The sequence below is a fragment of the Opisthorchis viverrini genome (assembly GCF_000715545.1).
Source record: "Opisthorchis viverrini unplaced genomic scaffold opera_v5_198, whole genome shotgun sequence".
Classification (NCBI taxonomy): domain Eukaryota; kingdom Metazoa; phylum Platyhelminthes; class Trematoda; order Opisthorchiida; family Opisthorchiidae; genus Opisthorchis; species Opisthorchis viverrini.
The window spans coordinates 811575-834872 of record NW_008751849.1 but is presented as its reverse complement, the minus strand read 5'-3'; the positions used below and the strand labels follow the sequence as shown (position 1 = coordinate 834872).

Genomic DNA, 23298 nt, shown 5'->3' with positions numbered 1-23298 from the left:
TGTGACTTTCGGGTTGTTCAATTGCTGCCAACGTGGCGATTTTCGGCGGATGCTTTGGGTGCTTATAAATGATCGACTGAATCGACCCTTCAATTTGAATGAGGCAGCACAATGAGCAATCTTGTTCTCTAGGATATTCGACTGACCGATTTAGATTCACCTATCTGTAATTGGAAAATATACAATGTTAATGAGTGAATAAAGTGAACTGTGCTCCTTTACATTTCAGAGTGATTTGTTTTTCGGTGGTAGTCACCCCGGGACAGTAAATCTTCCACGCTCTGTCCTGGGGTACTGTATCTCGGACCACTGTTTTTCAAGGTCCGATCATCAGCAAAGCGGTCCCGAATCTTTGAATCCCCGTGGATGGTAATAGATTTAGCGCCAATTCCGACAAAATGAATGGGTTTTGGGAATCTGCGGATGGTTGTAGACAGGACAGATGGGGATGGAAGATCTAAAGTGCTCAACACTAGAGCTGGTTTTCGTGAAACCCAAGCACGAATATTTTCGGAAAATTCCCATCCACGCTTCTTTCGTTTTTCGGTGGTTTAAGAAATGTCCCATATGAAATTGTCTGCTCAGCATAGTCACCGAGATCGAAACGATGGTTCACTGTTCCTCGGTCGACATTCGAGTTATCAACTCCTTCGCGAAGATGCATGTCGTCTCGCGCTGGAAGATCTGATGATTTACCTGGAGACGTTGCCATTGGATTTCACGCAACCGATGACGAATTTTCAGTAAGTCAACTCACACAGATTCCACAAATCACGGCAGAAAACTTTTAAGAAATATATACACGTACGTATGCTGGGAACGAAAGCATTGCTCACAGTCGACAGTGCTTGAAATTCCCTAATATCTCGAGAAGTGAATTTCAATGGGAGGTTTTATGGAACACATAACATCCTCTATAGAAATGAGCAGAAATTTAGACGCCGAGGGTTTCGTAAGGATCGTTTCAGTACGAGGGCTGGGCTGAGCATCAACCCCAAGCACATCTCGCTGCGCTAATTCGGGTAGGTAGCCATACCAAAATGTGCCTTGGAACATTCCACACCTGACGGAAGTCAAAGCTGCCAACTATCGTCTGCATCCAGGTTTCATTCGGGTGCTTGATCTCCAGTTCGATCTGTCCCTTTGACTTATTTAGCTCCTAACAGCTTTCCACACCGTTTGCACAAACCAACTCAAGCGATCATTATTCATACATAGAAACATTGTGCGAAATGGATCAGTCCATCAGTGCGAGGTTCTGAAAAGCACTTAATAACCGGGGTTTAACTCAAACAACATCAACCTGATGGTTCTCCATGAGCCAACTAATAACTTCCACGTTTCCTCACCACAGTAGAATAATTCACAATACGACTTGCCAGGCTTGGATAGCGTTGGAGCTATGAATCGACGTTAGCCGATAACAAATAAAACGGAAGAAATCGGCGAATTTACTCCAAATGTGCAGTAATCAACATGTTTGACGAAGTCTGTTGAGTATAGAGTTGGAGCTATGAGCGTTGTTGAAATGCAGAGTTCGTTATGGGGCGAATCGGAGACAAGAAGAGGACGGGGACGTATGGGATAGGATGAATAAAAATAGCGAATCGGTCGATCTGCTGACTTCGATTCCTCTACCATTCGTCCTCGATGTAGCTGGGTTACCGAGTCAGGACATGTCCAGCGTTAGCTAGCTGTTGTTTCTTGACCCCGCTGTTCGGATGGGCGGAAGATTCGACAAGCACTTTATCGTTTCCACCCACCAGCTGTTTTTAATGTTTTTGTTGTGTCAAACTAGTCAGGGACATCTCGGATGCAGTTTCTCGATCAGGCTAATCACCGCTGTCATTATCTGGTGTTTCAGTTTGTGTCACATTGCTTTAAGTGGGTTTGCTGGATTGAAAGCAGTCAACGCGGAGGTCAGTTGATGTTTGTATATCACTCTGATATTCGGATCTCCCATTTGATTTACATCACTCCTTATGCACCCATCGATGCAGTTTGTGTACTGTCGGGTTTTTAGGATCAGTTCTGCTTTTAGTATCACTCGTCGATACACGCCTCTCAGGCGTCTCTCTGGAAAACGATAAGACGATCAATCAGATTACACAAGCCGTTGCTGGACTATGTCCATATGGCGGCATGCTTTGACTGGGGTTAAAACTCGTATTGATGATAGTTTTGGCCACAGAGACTCATCTTGCCTGAAACTTGCACTAAAGTCTCTCGAAAAAATAATCGTGTCAGTATCAAATCGATGTAGAAGTTACATTTGTGATCATCTGGAGAGCATGGCACTGAAGCGTATGCACTGTGCTCACTGCCGAACACTTACTTGGTGAGCTCGGTTGTTCATCACCCGTCGGGTATCTGATCCAGTAGAAAGTGTTACCTTAACCAACTTCACGGGGATCCCGTTGATCGGCCGATTATGCGCTGCTGAGTGTGACAACATCCATTCCGTATCAATTCAGTTCCACTGCAACTTAGGCGGGTCACCCTGGGAACGGTCGAGCTTGTTATTATCTTGGTCTATTGGGACTCGGACGTTTGACCACCAACGGTTAACGATCTACTTCTAGATCGCGGTTGCTTCCGAAAGACCTGCGACGGACAGATGATTGAGCACAGGCTTCTGTACCATTCTTCGGAGGCCCAGTTTGTAAGATAGAATCTGATCACCTGGCCTCAACAGACAGTGCCTCAGACAGTCCAAATACAGCCTCGGATGTTTTGTCATAAGAATTATTACTGGTGTAGCGACGAATACTACTGATGAGGCACGCGAGTAATATGCGGTTTTCTCGTAACTCTGCATCGCGGTAGAGTTCATTACGGAACTTGTGGAACTGCTTTGCAGCATTCGTTTACAATCGCGTGATGGTCAATGAAGATTCATGAAAACTCAAGAACACGGGTGAGTTTGATCAGTTTTTAAAAACAAGGTGGATCTGATTTGTCTACTTTCCTTCCCAATAGTCTGTAACTTTTTAGTTGGTATTCGTTTATAAACAAGTCTGCGTCGAAAGGCTTTTTTCCTTCTGCCAGGATGTATTCACAGTAGTTATTTAAGTAAGCTTTAACCAAGGTCAGTCACCCATCGTGGAAGAACCAGCCCTCGGATCTGGAGACTATTACCTACCGCTTCGTAGAGCAAAATAAATTTGGATAAACAGCCCCACTGATTGGCGGCTTTAGGTGTCCGAAATGTTTTACCATATGACAGGTTTTGGGTTATGAAACACCTTAAGTGTAGGATGTGGATGCGTGAGTTGCACTCGTCGCATTCGGTCTCCAGATTGCACCGATGTGAGGTGAAATCGCCTCGGTCATCATGACAGCTCCATGGCGAAAGTCATTTTGAAACAGACAACTGTTGTCAAGGTGATAGGAATAGGTGTATAGAATGGGCAGAAATGGCAAACATTGGGATTGATGATTGCTCACTTGGAAATTTGACGACACATTTACACAAATGGTTGCAATGGGGGGATTTTCCCTGATGCCTAATGCACGCTGCCCCACAGGATTCACACGGTTGAACTGGTGATATTCAGAAGCGTATATTCAAGGTAACCTGGACTTTGAAATTCATGATGTATTGCCGTTGGAAAATCGACGATTGAAGGAAACTTGGGAGATTCAGCTACAGATTCTTCTACGTGTAGTTTGATTCTTGGATCCAAGTATATCCGGTACCATTTTTGATATTAGTCATTGACCAAGAACATCCAAGAAATGCGTGCCAGATCACGGCTGTCCGACAGACTAGTTGAGGGGTGACATCAGAATTGATTATTTCTGAGAGGTTGCGATGAACAGTCCTCGTGGACTGGATTTCGGTGGCCAGAGTTTTTGAGAGACTGATAGAAATTCATTCATTCTGGTTATCACCCAACTCACTGCAGTAAAGCAGCCAGCTATTTGCAATGTGAGTAGATGACTGAACCCGGGAGAGCAACGAAAATCCATGACAGGCCAATCTACTCGCTTGGAAAATCGTGGCGCATTAGGGACGTGTATGAAAAACGAAAAGGTTTTATAGGAACTATGGTTAACACAACAAGAACTATCCATATCTTTCCTGTTTTTATTTTACCAGGAGGAAACATGAACGGGTCGATTCCGGTGAACTAAATGTTTGCATCAAACTGTTTTTCACGCTCATTTACGGCGCCAGTAGGTGGGATCAAACCTACGAGACAAAGAAACAAGATACTTCTGCCTTATCCATGTTATTCCAAATATTGATCTGTTGGGCGACATAGTTGGTGGTGCGCGAATAACCGTCATGGTTGGTAATTTATCCGGACACCAAACAACAGCAGTTTGCATGAGAGGTGTCCCGAAATTCAAACTGCTCAAATCTAATAACGGGCAGAACGGAACATGCATCAGGATCATTTCAAGAAGACGATCGAACAAAGCTCTGGCTCACAAATTCAACTATGTCCACTAGTCTTGCGCACAACACTTCTTCGTGGCGTGCTGTCGAGCAGAATTGCATGATTTCATTTACTGATTTTCCTCATTCTTCAAGGGATTTCTGGCCTCAAACCTGTTCGGTCTTGTTCAAATCAAGCGCGCCAACCAACGATCCTGAGTTTCCGAACTAACGACCACATCTCAGTGAGAGGGCAGCGTATCACTGCACCATCGTTTTCAAAGAGCGCATTTGGAAAGAGAGTTGACGCTCCGATGCTACCAGACGAGTGCTTGGACTGCAAGTGAAGGATACTCACCTGCAGACACCGAGTGACTGCTCGTAAAGTAGATCGAGGGGATCTTTTCCAGCTAGGACCCGCAAAAAAATTAATCCTCGCCATCCGAAAAAATTAGAAAAAAGAGGATATGGAATTTGTACTTTTGGTTTTCGTTGGAGAGGGTGAAATTGGGACGTCATTAATAATTTGGATGAGAAGGTCCGTTTTTCGGTATCTTTGCCTCCCAACGAACTCACACAAGTAGCTGTCCGCTGAAGATTGGTGTGTGGCGCACTGGCGTTTATTCTGCATCTTGTAGACGTGCCAAAGAGATTCATGGTTTGTGTGTGAGCTCCAGTCTTTGGATCCACAAAGTATGATTAACCGTTTCATGAGTATAATTCATGTCAATCGCCGATTCAATTCCTTGGTATGATGCCCACATATCGGAGATGCTGAGTGATCGCGAAGAAAGTTCTTCCAGCCAACAACGGTCATGTGGCTAGTAGATAATTCCTCTGAGTTTACAGGAAAGGCGCACTTCGTTTAGCCCTTCGTGAATATGAGTGATATTCGAACGGTCAGGGACTGTGACGTCAGCAATGGCGTGACACGGCGATACATTTAATGTATATACTGCATGTAACAATACACCTTACTTGTAGTCCTGCTCCTGTTCACTCCAGCCCAACTATTCGACCTTCCTATCAAAATGGTCCATCGAACCGCGTTCCAGTTAGTACAGTGAGTTGGCAACCGAGCGTCCACAGAACAGGTAACAATCAATCGCACGATAGTTAACTGCGATCGAATATCAACGGTAGTTATATTCGAACCTGGATACATGCGTGCGTGCATGCTATATTCCTTTCTTCGATGACTGTTTCAAAGCTGACTTAGACTTTTACATTAACACCGTAACCATGACACTTGGTTGAATTTGCATTATCTAGTTGAGCTTGATCTAGGTTTGATCGCTTGTACGTTTGCATAATCTAACAAACCTCCGTGGTTTCATTGTACACCGGCCGTTTGACCCGAAGTCGACAGGTGTTCAGCTGTCTGATAACCTCATTTTTCATATTTCCAAATGTACTCTATGGACTCTCCAGTATCTGTTATCGTTTATTTTTAAGACCATGGTCACACATTTAAAAAATAGATGCAAGCGACGAATGCAAAAGTGTGACAGGAGAATATGAGAGAAAAGAGAGAATCGTCTCATTCGATGTCATGCCACCAACAATTTCAGTCAGACAAGATGAATTCTAACGTATGTAAAAAAAAATTGGGCGTAGAAACACGCGTGTACTGACCAACAACTGAGGAAACGACAAACAATGCTGAATGCTCTTCAAGGCGCGGTAAGCGCTAGCACAGTAAGACTCACACATCTGGCACAAAGTTTCGGTCATACTGGGTGTGGTGTGAGATTCAATGGCGAGAATATACAGTCAACGCCATGTGACACGCATAGAAGTACGCAGACAGCCCACAATGGTAAGCAAACACAAGTCACTGACTGTGATCTTAGGAGGTACTAGTTCAATAACAGTCTCTGCGGAGTGAGGAAAGCATATCCCTCGATAAGAGAGGACCATCGATTGATGAACCAAAAAGTCGATCTCACAACCCATTGCACGTAGGGCTGAGATTATGGCGAGGGAATGTTCATCAGCATCCTATTTCTGCTTCTTCTCACTCCACACAGTCACTCCACGTCCATCCGAGACTATGCTGACGTATAGCACAGTTGCTCGGCGCTCCCGAAAAACGATTAGATCAGGCTTAAGAACGTCGAAGGAGCTACTCTCAACTCCTCGAAGACGGTGTACCCCAGTCGACGGAGACGTTTAGCAAGTTCCCTTGCAACCCGATTATGACAAGCACATCTGGGGTCATGCGTGATCCAGCAGGATTGCAAAATATGCACCAAACTCTCCGGTTGGCTACAGTTTCCACGTCAGAAGGTCGCCTAGACACAATGACCATGCTGAGCGCTTCTAACTCTCGTTCTGAGCAAGTTGCATCGGAGCTGGATACCGCGGATAAATATCTGAGGAAGCACTCGTCCTGGAAATACCAGCCATCGATTAGAAAAAGGCCAGTGACCAACTCTCGTAAACCGCGACCGTCAATGCTGTTGTGCAGACCATCACCCGAAGCAGCCACCAGCTCTTCCTTGGTGCACCATGAGTTCGGATCAGACGGCTGAGATCCCGAACAATCTTGCCAAGTGCGAAATCGTTGACCACATTGCGTAGTACTCGCCACTGGGTAGAAAGCGACTTTTCCATACGCTCTCTCCGCTGTATCGCAGCTGTTGCACTCAGATTCGAGATACACACAAACAGACTGGTTGCAATTAACCGCCAACTAGTCTGAAGGAAACCCAAAGCACGGGACACGAAAACGCACCAATCGGTAGAAAAACCGAACCCAAATCAGACAAACCCAAATAACTTTGCACTCGATCCCCCACACAGCACCGAAGTCTTATTCCACATGACTTTACTTTAATTTGAAACCTCCCATGAATTCCCGTTTCGATCACTAATTATGTTCAGGGTATTGTCTTTCGTACTGCTTACACAACAACATTATTCTTATAGAGAATTTTGTGAAGTTCGTTAACGTTCGTAGGGTTTAGCAGAGGATATGTATCTCAATGGACAGCCGAATTTATCAGAGGTTCTCGACAATTGCTTAAATTTACCCTTAAAATGTCCCAACAGAGGAGGACACAGTGGTCAGCCCAGCGGACCACCTCGTCCGACTGAGGATCTAAGTAGCCTCCCATAAGAAGCGTTTGATTTTATGGTGCACGTGGTCCAAGTTGGGATCATGAATGTGCGGTTATGTACTCAAGCGTTCGGAAAAGGCGAAGCCGAGCGTGTGTATGACGGGAACACGCAGAAAGTGTGTGAATCCGTGTGCTCATTCATAATCTCAAAAGACTTGGAGAGGCCTCGCAAGTTCCAGTTGTCCAAGAAAAACAGGTCCAGCTGTTGCAAATTATCGTGGACTGTTTTGTCGCCGCCTCATTTATTCCAATGTCTCCGATGTCATTTATGTTCAACGTCTGTCTGCACATGCCTATTGGGAGAACCAGCTCCGAATATAACAGGACTACATAACAATCAATGGAATATCCGTTTTCGTCGAGACAGATTTCATTGGTTGTTCTTTACTCGCCCTTGACAGATGATTTGTGTTCTTAGTATATTTTTGACCGTTTGTACGCGACATTGATCAATAGATCAGCCGGTTCGCGCGTTCGTTGAGTTTTTATGTTTTGGCCAAGCGCACCAGGCAATCAATGGGATATCCAGACCGGGGCTCACGTTAATAAGAAGGCATCCAGGAGACTGTGGTCCACAAAAATGCCACAACAAAAACCAAAGCAATCTGTGCACAAGAGATGCGATTTCTGCTCAAATGATTGGACGAGATGATTACAACCAGTTGATCGGAATTCACCTTCTATTCTGACTCCGTTCTAGGCCTGCTGGCATTACATGGGCACAGCCTGGAGGGAGATAGAAACACGCGATGGGAATTCTACCACCGTTCAATTCCTCACACAAACAGTTGATCAGAATTCACCTTCTATTCTGATTCCGTTCTGGGCTTGTTGGTTTTGCAGAATCATAGGCACAACCTGAAGGTAGATAGCAACATGTGATAAAAATACTATCACCGTTAGATTCCTCACATTTTACATTTTTTCAATGAATCACCTCACAGGGATCCCGTCATTATTGAGTGAAACTCATCAACTATTCAAAGATTTTCACCCAAAATATTTGCCCCAACTATTTTTCACGATGCTAACTAATGTTTCAAGCTGGCAACCTGTGTTTGTGACATTCTGTAAAATGCTAAAACTATTCTTAGAAAAAAACGCACATCCATTTTCCTTATCTCAAGGGAATATCTATGTTTATTGCCAAAATATGCAAATGACAGTCTATCTGAAATTTCCAGCTGACATGACTGTTCTGCATAATCTAGCAGGAAAGCGTGCGGTTCCTACGGAAGACGCCCTTTCCTTTAATGCTACCGCGAGGACTGGCTGCCTTCCGTCACTTCATGGAATCTTTCAGTCATTTGGTTGGTGAAAATATTCAGCATTTTGTAGCTTGTAAGTGTCCTTCCGCACCCGCCACCTGGTCAACAAACCGTCTGTTCTAGCCCGTGTGGTTCTTCTAACTCGCGCCTGACGTGAGCCGATGCATATTACAGCTCAGAACTCCGCTGCACCCGTGCATTGTTGTACCCGAACGACCGGAGGGCTGGGGCCCTAGTTTTCACGGGCCTGTGACACCCAAATGCACGAGACAAAAGTGTAACATCAGTGGTTTTATCACCGGGTGGTGCGTGCGACAGGCACAGCTATGTATATGTGCCAAATATCCATGCTGACCGGATGGTTGGGGACCGAGCGAGCCGTTCTGATTCCGTAGACATGTGCAAAGTATGGTGTTAGAAATGCGAGTCTTCACAGGTACTCTGAAGAGCAGTTGGATCGCATCAAGGTACTGCACATAGTTTGTGATGAAAACCCGCTTTGGTAAGAAGCATGGTTTGAATGTTACTGGAAGAATGGCCATCCATCGTTCTGCATGCCATTTGGTGTGCCTGAGCATCAAAATGCTTCTGTTGTGGATCGTCTGGGAACCTAGTAACGAGTGCAAAGTTAACTTTGAAGGATGGTGCTGCCATCAGTGAATGGGTAAGAAAACTTTTCGAGCTTTGGGTCCTCAGCTGCTCCGCGAATTTCCCTGCAATAGGTCTCGGTGAGTTCATCGGAAAAGTAATTAAATAACCAGTTGTAAATGCCACAGTTGACTGACCTTGAAAGTGGACAGGTTCAATCGCCTGTACACTAGTCCTCAGCATGGGTCGGATTGGAAAAGGCTGATAACGACCAGATTTATATATCCTCAAAAGGTTTACCCCAGCATACATATGAAAGGCAAAAAAGTTTCTCAGAAATCGACAAAAGTGGGTAGGTCAAAGTACGTTCATACGTAACAAAGCTACGTTACAACTGTCCAGAAGTAACGCAATACTGGTTACTTCTCATCGGGGTTAGGCAGCCATTCGCATCCTGCAAATACCTCAAGCAATTTAAGTTCATAGGCTTCCATTTTAAGGTTCAAACACTGCGTCACTTGCCTACAGATAGATAACCTGTAATAGGGACGACTTGCCCTCAACTAGCACCACTCACTTGACTACGTGACCCACCTAGACGTTCTGGAGCTGGCTGGAAAAAGTGTTTTCAACTTGTATTTACATAGAAAATGTTACGTGTCACTTATTCAAAAATTTTCCCTGCATTCCGCCTAAGGGTGGCATTCATGGCAATCGAACGTCCTAAACTTTGACTACTGTTTGGTTGCCAGTAGCTTGTGGCTGCTGATATTCACGGCAATTTCAAATCGACTCTATGCGAATGTGCGTCCGCACCTCCCATTTAGGAATCTGTTGTCATCTAGAAGCTATGAGGCAGTATTACTTCGGCTTTAGTTTACAAATGTTTCATCAGCAACCTTTTAAAGAGCGTATTACCCATATTTGCCACCTTAAGAAGTCGGTGCACCCTAGTTTAGATGTCATCCGTGTGAAAGATTGGATAAACTTACCATTACTTACTCGACAGGCTCATAGATCAATCACAGAAATGGAGCGTTTGCCGTAATTCCAAGCGTAGCGGATTTTATTTTCAGTTCTTTGGTTTTGTAGCAACTGGTTATAAACGTGGTCTACCATGAACCAAAGTCAGTGTAGCCAGATCTAAAAGAAACATTCAAAAAACTCTTCTGTGACCCACAAATCTGGCTGGTCAGCGAAACAAACAGTAAAGAAAACTTTGTTACTAACCTATTCGTCCGCAGATGGTGGCCTGAGAAATGACACTCGACAGAATCTGAAAACTGACCTACAACCTGTATATCGCAGAGTTAGCGTGTGTATCCCTTCAAGGGCTTGAAGAATAGCGCTGACTTAATCAATAGGCAAACCAGTGTAAGGGTGGATATTACTGATGAGACTAGAGAGTAGTGTCTTCTCGTAAATCCGCTTCGCGTCTCTTGAAAAGTGGGATCTGTAACGGAATTTGTGGAGTTGCTTTGTAGCATTTGCTTGCATTTGGGTAAAAGTAAATGAACTTCCAGGAAAGTTCAGGAAGATGGATGGAGAAGATGGATATTCAGTTTTGTGAACAAGATGCATTTGAGAGTTTTGCTCCCCTGTCCAGTAGTCTGTAAGTGTTCAGTTGGTGTTTCTCCAATAAACAAACTCCACAGCGAAAGCCTTCTCCCTTTCATTAGTAGTCTTCTGTGTCGCTCACATTCTACATATGTACACATGTAGCTCCGGAAAACGTTGTGTGCGTCAACCGAAAAGTGATCATTTTCCGGAGTCGTTAAGATGGTGGAAAACGGACCATCCAGTTGGCGACAATCTCTTCGTCCTCACCGATAGCCAGATATATGATTTAGATAGATGATTAAAACAGACTTGGATAATTTCGTGCCGACATTGCTACGCGACACGAAATCAAATATTCTGACCGTCAACAAGGCGGTATCGACTTCAACGAGTCCTGTGCGGTTAAAAGATTTTGCCACAGGGTTGACTTGCTTTGAAAGTCTTTTCATCAATCTGCCGGTTCTCTTCGGAAACTTCTTTTTGTTCTTGACTGTTCACTTAACTAATGCTATATTGTGACAATGTAGTGGTTGAATGTATCACTAAAGATGATGGTGTAGTGCAGCTTGTGTTTTCTTACTATCATACCATTGCTAGAGTCGCAATGATCAACTCACTACGAGAGTTTCCTCCACCCGGGTGAAGGCGGAAGTGTCAGACGGCAGTCGTTTTTCATGACTTTCCCTGATTTTTCACCATCTAAGTTCACCATATTTGGCTACATTCACTCGCTAGCTTTGACCACTGCAGTTCAGAGATGGTAAATTTATCGGTCAGACGAGAAATCCGCTAATATGATGCATTCGTATTTTCTGGGTGGCTGAAATGAATTTACAAACATACAACCTAGAGATGAGTGTGGCTTCAGAATAGTCCTTCAGCTCCACTGATATCGAAACACACCTTTCCGTGGGATCTTTTTCAGATAAACCTCACCACTAACAGAAAAGTGCATGTACGAATAGTTCAGCCCCACCACTTTCTGCCAGCTCCAATTTTATGTACGCACACAAGCTTGACCTATCTTTGATGAAAACAATTCCTTATCCGTATCAAGGCTCATTTTGTGCAAAAGTCTTCCCCGTTCGGACCTAAAGCCTTAAATGAACTTTCTGACGCTTCCAACTCTCGTTCATGACAAGAAGACGGCAATGCGTTTTTGCAAAGCCACCGAGTGATCTATCAGCAACGTTTATGCAATAATGGCCACCAAATGACGCTTTGAACTGTTTCTGACAGGTGGAGGTGTAATGCCCGATAGCATCGGCAAGAAATTGGTCTTCAAATGGGAGTTCCTGTAAACTCAGAGGAATTATCTACTAGCCACATGACCGTTGTTGGCTGGAAGAACTTTCTTCGCGATCACTCAGCATCTCCGATATGTGGGCATCAAACCAAGGAATTGAATCGGCGATTGACATGAATTATACTCATGAAACGGTTAATCATACTTTGTGGATCCAAAGACTGGAGCTCACACACAAACCATGAATCTCTTTGGCACGTCCACAAGATGCAGAATAAACGCCAGTGTGCCACACACCAATCTTCAGCGGACAGCTACTTGTGTGAGTTCGTTGGGAGGCAAAGATACCGAAAAACGGACCTCTTCATGCAAATTATTAATGACATGTCCCAATTTCACCCTCTTCAATAAAAATAACAGTACATATTTCATATCTTCTTTTTTCCTAATTTTTTTGGGTGGCGGTGGTTAATTTTTCGGTGGGGCTTACCTGGGAAAGATCCCCTCGATCTACTTTACGAGCAGTCACTCGGTGTCTGCAGGTGAGTATCCTTCACTTGCAGTCCAAGCACTCGTCTGGTAGCATCGGAGCGTCAACTCTCTTTCCAAATGCGCTCTTTGAAAACGATGGTGCAGTGATACGCTGCCCTCTCACTGAGATGTGGTCGTTAGTTCGGAAACTCAGGATCGTTGGTTGGCGCGCTTGATTTGAACAAGATCGAACAAGCTTGAGGCCAGAAATCCCTTGAAGAATGAGGAAAATCAGTAAATGAAATCATGCAATTCTGCTCGACAGCACGCCACGAAGAAGTGTTGTGCGCAAGACTAGTGGACAGAGTTTAAACGATGATTGACATGAATTATACTCATGAAACGGTTAGTCAGAAATGTGACGACCGATGTTAAAATGGGAGCACTTAGAGTTCGACAACAAAGTAAACTGCCTTATCTGAAGGTTTATTGATCTACTAACACACACTTGAGTGTTGTGTGTGCGTGTGTGTGTGTGTGCAGGATAAATGGGGTGAAGGTTGAAATGGAAATTCACGGATCACAGTTCTATCTGAGCTCAGAATCCGTGGGCTTCGACAAATGGTCTACGTATTTGTGTGGGGTACCATGGACCCCCATGGTAGAACAGCGACTGCATTAAATAAATGTGACAACAAAGCCTTATCGTAAGCAGTTAACTTGTTTAGGTATTATAATCTAACCGAACTAAACGTTGTACTCAGCGCTCAGTTTGTTTGACGTCTTTCGTACCAGCTTCGAAGGGGATGTTTCCAGAAATGGATCTAGTCAGAAGCTGCCTTTGTGAGGTTCGGAAACCCCAGGATTCTCAATTTTATTCCTTTTCAGAACCCATGTCTTGAAAGATACCGCCTATGTGTTGAGCCTGATATATACTGTGAGGTAAAACCTAGATCGTTTTCGAAATGTTCACTGACTTTGAAGTTACCAGTTTTAGCATCGAAATAATGGTTTCGTTGTGTCCCTGTCGCTCATCAGTTTCTCTTGTGCTTAGAAGCTAATCTCCCTGAAGATGTAAAAGCTGTTCGAGTCGAACACTTATCGCAAGCAGCTCAGAACACTTACCCCGCATTCCCATTCATCAACTAAACAGGTGACTCCTTTGAAAGTTCTTTTTACGCCTGCTTCATACCCATGGTGGGATTTTGAAGAGGAGTGCCTTTTAATGAGCCGGTAATATGCGTTGTTCAAGACTGTTTCACTTGTGCCCCCTATTGCACACCAAAATATTGGTTATCGATCTGTTAAAATGATTGTTGATCTATTCCCTGAGCTTGTCAGCTGGATTGCAGATGTTTCGCCTTCAATCGAAGTGACATCGTCGGTGCAGAGTTGGACAAGTAAATCCTCTCTCATCTCTCTGTGGTTGCATAGCTTCTCATCAGCATCTAATAACTGTAAAGCGATTGGTTGTTCACGGCTTAGCTTCTGTGTAATTTGATTGGATAATTTGGAGCTTCATGGTTGTTGTGATCAAGTTTCATTCCATGGAACGTACACGAATCACTTCTACATTTTGCTCCTCATTCTCCCTCCAGCAGCTAGCAAACCATGCTTCAGTGGAACAACAGCAACTGCAAGGCTCTTGTTTAAAAGTGCACCGTACGAAGGCTATGAAATGTTCCCTAACTAACCCGATCCACGTACAGAAATAATAAAATAGGTCGAATACCATAAGTGAAGAAACAAGAAGCTTTCTCTGTGAATAAATAAATAAAGTCGAACAATCCTATTGACTGATGTGATACTGGTACAGTCTGTCCAATTACACCGTCTCGAGAGGTTAACAGCGCAATCTTTTGGGCTCTTGCGTTCCGAAATTTTCTAGAAAGGATGAACTTGTGAACACATTCGGAAGGGGAAAGTGCGTAGGCCAATTGCTACTATCCCCAGAGGTTTGTTCATTTGTACAACCGGAGGCAAAGGCTATTCGTATTAACACGGGTGTGTCCTCCACACTGTCTAGATCAAATCATCTACAGTGAGTGAACACTGAACTACTTAGACGAAACTATGAATATACTGAGCAAATTTCAATCAAAACACCGTTCTATTGATAGATTACAAGATTCGCTTTGCTTATCTTCAACATTTCCTCTTCTCTTGTAGCTCAGCCGAGATGAATTGCCTGTTACTCTGCTTCTTTCCCACTTTCCAGTTGTTAAACCAAATATATCTATCAATATTTTGACGCACAAATCTGGTATGTGGCGGTGGCAGACAACTAAATCAATTACACAATTCATCCTGTGTGTAATTACGGATGAAATTCTGGTGCTGATATCGTGTACGACAGGTAATGTTGTGCGACTTTTCAATCGAATTTCTCTGTTCACAGGGGACGCAAAGACAGTTTATAAAGTATTACTGTTGTGGTCGGTGGGTCGGTAGGCCGTTGGCCATAAATGCACTGCGCAAACGCTCTTCTAGCTTGTTGCAACACACTACTCATAAGGTTGCTGAAAACTTTTCGATAGCGCACCACAGATTTAGTCGTTTTGGGGGCTTATCAGGTAGGTGTAGTCCTCGAGTTTCCGAAACTTTGTGTTTGCTGAAAACTTTTCGATAGCGCACCACAGATTTAGTCGTTTTGGGGGCTTATCAGGTAGGTGCAGTCCTCGAGTTTCCGACAACTTTGTGTTCCAAAATTGCACAAAATTGCACGAATTTCAGTAAATATTCTCATGTGCTCAGGAACTTGGTTTCGACAGGAGATTCAACTGAATCTCGTTTATGATAGCCCGCTTTTTCAATACCCAGTTAGTTGCATTTCCCTTCTGGACTTTGCACAAGCTTCTTCTAACAAGAAGTGGGTGTAAATGTTTAACGAATGTGATGTATTCAATCAACTCAAAACAAACGAGTTTATTTCTAGAAGGCCAAGACAGCTTTTCAAATCCAATTTTCAGTTATTCGTGAATAATCAATAATTCCCATTACCTAAACCAACTTATCCACAGTTATCTGCCGTTTGGCACGTCCGTCTGTTTATTCCCCGCATTTATAACCACGAACACATAGCTTTCCCATGTTCTTCAGGGGGAAAAAACTCGCTCAATCACATAAATCTATCTATGCTTTATGGAAGTGCACCACGAAGTTCTGACGCCATCACGTTTTGACTTCGAACTGACCGGTCGATATGGTTTGGTTAGTGGGTTAATTGCCTAACTAGCTTTGAAGGAGAATGTGCACAGATAGACGACACTTTTCAGGTTAGCAGATTTTCTCAACTTACTATCTCACAATAGTTGGGAGGAGAAAAGCGACATCCGATAAATGAAATCGGCAGAGATGGTGTTTGCCTAATAGAGACAAGGAGCTGTGTGCGAAGCATTAGCCATCCCGTCATTTTGTCTTGTGAACATGTGAACATACGGTGGTTCTCGGCTTTTCAGCGTAGTTTTTCTTTCATTGATGGGACGAAGTCATATTTAAAACCTACTCATCGCACCAACGCAACTCAGCAAGCAGCTCAGAGGAAAAATAATTTCACAAGATGAGTGAAACTTCCATTGGCGAGGTCATCGTTCAAGCAGCCAATCAATAAGTGCCCACGTGACGCGATTTCCGTGATTGAAAGATGAGTGATGTTATGTCCTGTCTAAGTGAGAGCTGATCGCACTACTGATCAGCCGCTCATGACCAAACGGTTAAGTGTTCAGTCACTGGCCAGAAGCTCACAAGTACGAAGATCTCTGAGTTTCATGAGATGAGCGCTGATGATGATTCTTAAAGAAGATGAAAGAGTGCCCCTAGGCTTTTCAGCAAAGGTTGGTTTCACTGACAGAACGTTATCTCTATTGTACATACGAATATTTGGGAGCAATTTCTGTCGTACCTAGTTATTGTTCCTATCTTTCAGCAGAAAGGTTCTTCATTAACTTGTTTCAGATCCACGCCTGATAAGTAGACCTCATTTTCGATAGATACATTCATTTGCAAACCACTTTGGTTTTCATCCAGAGACTCAACTGAATCTCTCGTTTATGATATTCTACAACTGACTGCGGTTTCGCCCTTTTCAGGGCTCATCAGGTAGGCGCAGTCCCCGAGTTTCCGTCAAGCATATGTTCGACTTGAACCCGATTTGACGGAAACTCGGGGACTGCGCCTACCTGATGAGCCCTGAAAAGGGCGAAACCGGTCGTGGGCTGTCGAAAGGTTTTCAGCAGCCTTATGAGTAGTGCATTACAAATATACAAGTTGACTGCACTTTATGTATCACGTTACAAGTGTTAAGAACGTTGTTCAAGATCACCCGACCAGGTCTGTAATTGTCGCACTTCGCTGTATACTAGTTCCTTTTGAACGGTTCGCACAATCACCCAGTTCTGATGGGGATGACCATTGTAGGCTCTCCCGTAGAGTAGCCTCTCTCCTGGACAGACTCCATCGAATAGGGTTACGGCGGTTAATGGAGTCGCTTGACCATCAGGAATCAAGATGTGAAGATTTAGTCGCCAGTAGATATAGTTAGGGTTCTTTTGAACGGAATAAATAAATAAAGCTGTTTTTTTTTGAAAATCTTATTTCCAGCTAGATTGACGTTAGTGGAAACAGAGGTTACGAGAAAACACTGACTGTCAATCAGTTCCACCATAGGAAACAATAGAACCACCCTCAAAACCCGTCCATTTTTTCGGCCCTGTCAAAACAGATCAACAACAACCGGTCGAACCAGATTTGCCTCCGGCAACTAACGTCTCAACCACCACCTCGACGAACTCTATGGACCGGTAGATGATCGTCTAACGCTATTAGGTCAGAATTTTGTTTGCCGTTGACAACTCGTGGCTCCTGTTTACCGTAGCAACAAAGTTGAGGTAATCTTCCGTTTTTCGGACATCACCGTCTGGCTGTTTTAAACGATTATCATACGCACAGACAGGCTGATGGGGAATTTGCTGGCATGAGTGGTAATTTTGCCGAGAACTTTAGGAAATTTCTCGAACTTCAATGGAATATGGACCTGTTTTGATGTACACCAGTTTCGCTGTAACTGTAAAAACCAGTAAAAACCTATGTAAACATCGTGGTTGCATTGCTGTTACCGGTCATCAGAGCCTGAAACCTGGTCCCTTCAACACGGTTTTCAGTGAGTGTGATAAATTTCAGTATGAATAGAATTCGCCCTCGACTATGTAAACACGTAGTAACCGTAATCAGAAACTCATTCACAAATGAGGGTTCAGAGTTGATCTTCAGATTTTGTGACTAAGGTTCAAAACAGTTGTGCGGAACAGTTCCCTACCTGATTGATCGTATAGGATGTGTACTTGAAATCATAGTAAACGATGGTATAATTCTTCAACCAATGGATGTTCTGATGACAACTGCATCTCGACAGGTGCCGACAGGGGTGATTTATAACCCACAAGGAATGTTCATGGAAAACTTACTTGTTCAGACAATACACATATGGCCTGATCGACCATAAACTCCGTGGATGGATGGAGATTTCCAAGTGTTCTTCGGAAAATAGGCCTAATGCTGTGGCTAAAGGGATACAATCCCATGATTCGACATGCAGAATGGAATGAAAGCCATGTGAATGAATGGTTGTTAGGACAGGTCTATCGGATGACCAAGAAACACCAAGCATGATGCTCGGCTTAAAGGGCCACATCGTTGAACATTACGTCCCAATAAGAAAATTTGTCTCCATCTTGAGGGATGACATATTTGTCCAAGGTGTTGTAGAATCAAAGACCTCGAGAGCTTCCGGGACCACCAGGATAGGTTGATGTTGAAGAGAGTACGAGGACATGTTGCCACCAGGATAGGTTGATGTTGAAGAGAGTTGAGCTTGGAGATAAGATAATTCGCAAGTCCTTCAACCCCAATAGCTGACAGTCTGGAATAGAAGTAAAGCGCGAGATCGAACAGACGTACGAAACACGACCCACTGACCAAGAATGACTAGCCAAGTACGAGGACATGTTATGGCCTGTAAGCAGTGTCAACTGATGAAAGGAAAATAGCACAAGAGTCTTGTTGGAGTCATTCCGGTAACATAATTCGCATAGCTGTGTTCCATTTACACCACGGAACCATCAAAGTGAAGACCTGAAGACATGAGCTGAAGTCCGTGACGGACCAATCGTACCTGCCAACGTACTGCTGAACTGTCCGACTGGTGCGGGGGAAATTGGTGTATTCCACTATGACCGATTGCCGGCAGACAAAGTCAAACGCGAGCACGATTTACTGTTGTCACACTGAATGGACACGAAAACAGAGCGAAAAGATAGGCACACGTGACAGCGCACGATCCATTGTCAACTACAGACCTAGTTTTCAATGTGGCTAAAGGCGTAGAAGTGCAACTCAGCATGCCCACATGACCAAACGGGGAGCATGGTTAGAGAGCTAAGAATTTGTGCCTTCCCTGCAGAGCTCAGACATCCGATGGCTAAGAACAACACTGCAATCTGCAAACTGGTGGCTCATCGAACGAAACTTCAAAGGATTGGCTCCTGGAGAAATGAGCTTGTCAGCTGTGTAAGCACGCGAAAACAAGTAACCGGTCGTGCTGACGCAGGTGTTATAAAAATAGGGTGGATCAGCGATGCAGACGAACCACGGGATCGGAAAAGGAAATGGTGCAGGAACACATGGATAGGAAGACAGGAATGTTGACTGTTTTCTGTAGGTGAGGAATTCAGCTGGAAGGCCACCACAACCAAGGGAAGAGTTGACTGGGTAGCATCCAGCGACCGAAGTAAGGGATATTAAACATCGGTAGTGTTGGTGCGAAATTTATTCAAATGTACACGCAGGTTCATACAAGCTCACAATGCTAACAGTAGCTTCGAGCACCATCTTTTATATTCGACTCGAAAGGTCACGTTCTCAGTAAGTCGCACACTACCGACAATCGGTCCTTGTGCTGGAATTTATTGACTCATTCGATCGAAGCCATGCATTTCTGCCAGACGTTCAGGTGACCTTCCGAAAAGTTCACTAAACGTTGCGCTGTTTCTACGAGAGCCTTGATTCATTTCACAACGAACCGATAATCAGAAGCTCGTAACACTAGTTGTTTACCTTTACTGCAATCAGCTTGTTGCGCTGTGCTAAATGAAGATCCCAATATAACTAGCTGACTACTTTCGTTTTCCATGTTCTAGAGGAAAAGGGTCAGTCAGGAAACAAAATAACTCTAAACTGTCTGATTCTGAAATTACGTGATTCACTGCTTCACCACATGATCATATATAAAGTGATCCGGACCAGGTATTCAACTTTTACTGACCCAGCTTGGTGGGGGGGGGGCAGATGACTCAAGTGGTTAGAGCGCGACTTTACTGACCGGAAGGTCCGTAGTTCGAACCTGACCTATGCCTCTCGACTTCCGCTGTCTAGGCTTTAGGAACCTGGCAATATCACAGCCCTCGGGCTTCCTTTGGGTGGCATGGCAGCTAGATACCGAAAGGACTCAGGTTGGCTGGTTAATTTCACTACCACAAAAGCTGTCCAAACGTGTTCGATCACAACAGATGTTAGATCGATCACTGGTGTCACAGTAGGTGGACATATGACAACTTTTGGGGTGCAAGCACTGGATTTGATGAGCTACTGTCAACTCCTAGATTTGTAAAAAGGGCAAATGTTTTCCAAGATAGTTTACCAAAGCGAGCACCGTTCACCGGCACCGCGGTGAAACATGCTCTTCCAATTAGTACTGCAACAGATATTTTCTGACATTTTTTGCACCAAGTGCAGGCATGTATTAGAGGAATTTTTCAAGAAGCACATTTTCCATACAGGTAAATTTTGTGGAGGTATTATTATTCAAAAGCACCAGGGTGCAATGCTCTGTCATTAGGCCTGGACAAAGTGGCGTCCTCTTGGAGGGAGGGTATGGAATACAAGGGCTCCGAACTTTGAGTCATGCATAGGTTTGACGAATACCAAAATTGAGTTCGAAAGTCTATAGTGGTATTTACACGAAAGTAAGCAAAACTATACTAAAAAAACACTTATGTCCTTGTTCGTGGCGTCTACAGGTACGCAGGTTTGTTACTGAGCAGTACAATCTAAAGTGAAGGTCCGTGAGGCTGACAACGGCTAGCGGAATGTTGGCTTGCTAGTGTGAGCCAATCCAAGGCCAGTCTCGTGAATCTGATTGGCAGTGCAATAACCAGGACGACGCCATCGCACAAGCCAAGGCAGAACCAGGAAAAGAGCAAGGATATGCATGCACATTTTAAGCGCGCGCACACACACACACATACTGGTGTCCAGTGTCGGCCTTGACGACAAAAGGAATGGCGGGTACGAATCAGCAAAACAAGTGGAGATCGAGTGTACATTGGTGGAGTAAGAAAACAAGGGGGGGGGGGGATATCATGAAGTCACCTTAAACACAATGGTGATAAACTACACTGACCCCTCAGGAAATCTGCCGTGTGCCGCCTGTAGCTTACGAAATGCTCGAAGTTCGGACAGGGCCTAGATGACCGATATAGCTGATTCGTGGGAGACAAGTGATAGAAGCACTGGCATTTTGCGTGATGTAACTTGCAATTTGGTAAACAAGTGAAACGCTGTTACCGGTGGACCAAATACTAGACAACCGAAATTGCCACAAAACATAGATACAAGAACACACAGTACATATGTGCGAATCTAGCTGGCTGAGTTGAACGGAACAGAAAGTTTCTGATAATCACCACTGCTATGTGCAACGTTAGGTTTCTGCGACGAACTGTCTCCATTTGGACTTCGGAAAGAGCTGTTGGACGGCGAGAGAACTGTACGAATATGATTTCTCCTTGGAGGGTATACCTGTGGATTTACTCCATGGCGTTCTTCAGATGAGATTCCGTTTATTTTTTTAAAAAAATGAGCCAAAAATAGTGGTACAAATGTCTCCTGCGCTGTTCGCCTCATTCTTTTTTGGATTTTAAATTTCATCGACCTTAATGTGAGTGGTTTCGCATATTGGTTTGACATACCTTAAACGAAATGAATGTGTTGGAAACTGGTGGGATTTAGTCTAATATATAATCGCAGGGTAGGTCCCCAGTTATCTGAGTTATAGAGCAAAAATAAAGGAGAAAATACGCAGGATAATATCTTGTTAGAGTTTGCTCAGGAGAGGTTACAACGATGTCTCTCGACGATTTTGCCTCAGAATCTCTGTTGAACGACTCGGTATACTTTGAATGAATGTCCAGGTGACGGTTATCCAGTCTAGTTTGACAGAATCTCCTGAGTTTTAGGCCCATCAACTTTAGCTTTGTTAACATGACACTGTGCCCCAGAGATTCTCAGTGGTTTGAGGGGTCTGGATTGCAGTGTCATCATGTCACGGAATAATCCCCCACTAAACAAGAGCTCTGTACCGCTACGTTGTCCTGTTATAATGCGACATCCTGTCATCTAGCCCTGACGATTAGAGGAATCGATCCGTTGTTCCAATATACAAATTGAAATCCTGGATACCATTCCTATAGCAACTTCACACATTTCGGAGTCTATGAGGACGTCTCAGAACAGCACAAACTCTTTTCCAATAATTCTGCGAGTGGAATCGATTTCGTCTGCACAGATTCCAGGTCAGTAATAATTCCAGTTGTTTGGTCCAAGCGAATAGAACTTCGATTATCAACATAAACAAACTAATGGGTCCATGTCTCAAACCGAGATCGTATGGGCGTAACAAACACACTTCGCCGCCTGCTTGTATATCAAAATGAGTGGTGATCTGAGCACTGATCACACTGTTCTAATGGGTATATTGATACCCTATCTATTTTTGGGTCTAAAATACCGGTGGTTTAAGCAAAACATTTATCCTGCCTCAAGAGAATCGCATTTTCCCAAAACGCTTACCATTCCCGTTTTGGAGATTGTCTTGCGTCGTTTCTGTTTCGTTTCTGTTGCCTTCAACCGCGTTATCCGCTTCTCTGTCCAGATAGTTTAAATTCATTTGCCTGAGTGAGCATACTACTCTGGTGAGTAGAGTCTTGTACGCCAAGCAAGACAATAGCTGGCATTGAACAATCAATACTGTCTCGTGAGTAAAATTCGGTCAACTGCGAACGCTGAAAAAAGTCGATCAACGCATGCCGGCTGGATCGAACATCCGCTGATAGGCCTGCCCAACTGTGTGGTTGTTTATTACGGCGATACTGGTTGTTTTGATGTCACCTTGTCGTGGTGTTCGGGCTTCAGTACTTCGGTGCGGGCTATTATGTCTGGAAATCAGTTCCCAAAGGTTCAATCATGCAAGGAAAGCCAGCGGGGAACAGCCCGATGAAGAATGTCGAGTCCCCGCACTGCGAGTAATCGCATTACGAGGCGGTCTAGAAGATAAAATCGTACTGTTCTCTGCGATAGAAGTATGAGGACAGTAAGGTGCTTCCTCCAGGCGACCAACAGCGATGCTGCCTTCACCTGAGGAAGGACGGATGGAAAAGATTGGCTCTTAAAAGCACACACTCCGATCGCCCAACAGTTGACCGTGACCGACGGCAAATTACTCGATACAGTCGAAATACTTTTACGACCAAAGAGTCCGGTGCTGCTCAGAGGGCACCTGTTGTGCGCAGCTGCACTAGGAATGAGGCAGCAATGCCCTACTCTCTG

General features: G+C 44.2%; 1 protein-coding gene across 1 annotated transcript; it reads right to left on the bottom strand.

Moving 5' to 3' along the window:
• Positions 1 to 6515: 6515 nt before the first annotated feature.
• T265_07926 (hypothetical protein) lies at positions 6516 to 22639 on the bottom strand (the record flags this gene model as incomplete). Its single annotated transcript, XM_009173586.1, has 3 exons — positions 6516 to 7023; positions 8310 to 8364; positions 22543 to 22639. The coding sequence occupies 3 exons, from the start codon at positions 22637 to 22639 to the stop codon at positions 6516 to 6518; spliced, it is 660 nt and encodes a 219-aa protein (XP_009171850.1).
• Positions 22640 to 23298: the final 659 nt, after the last annotated feature.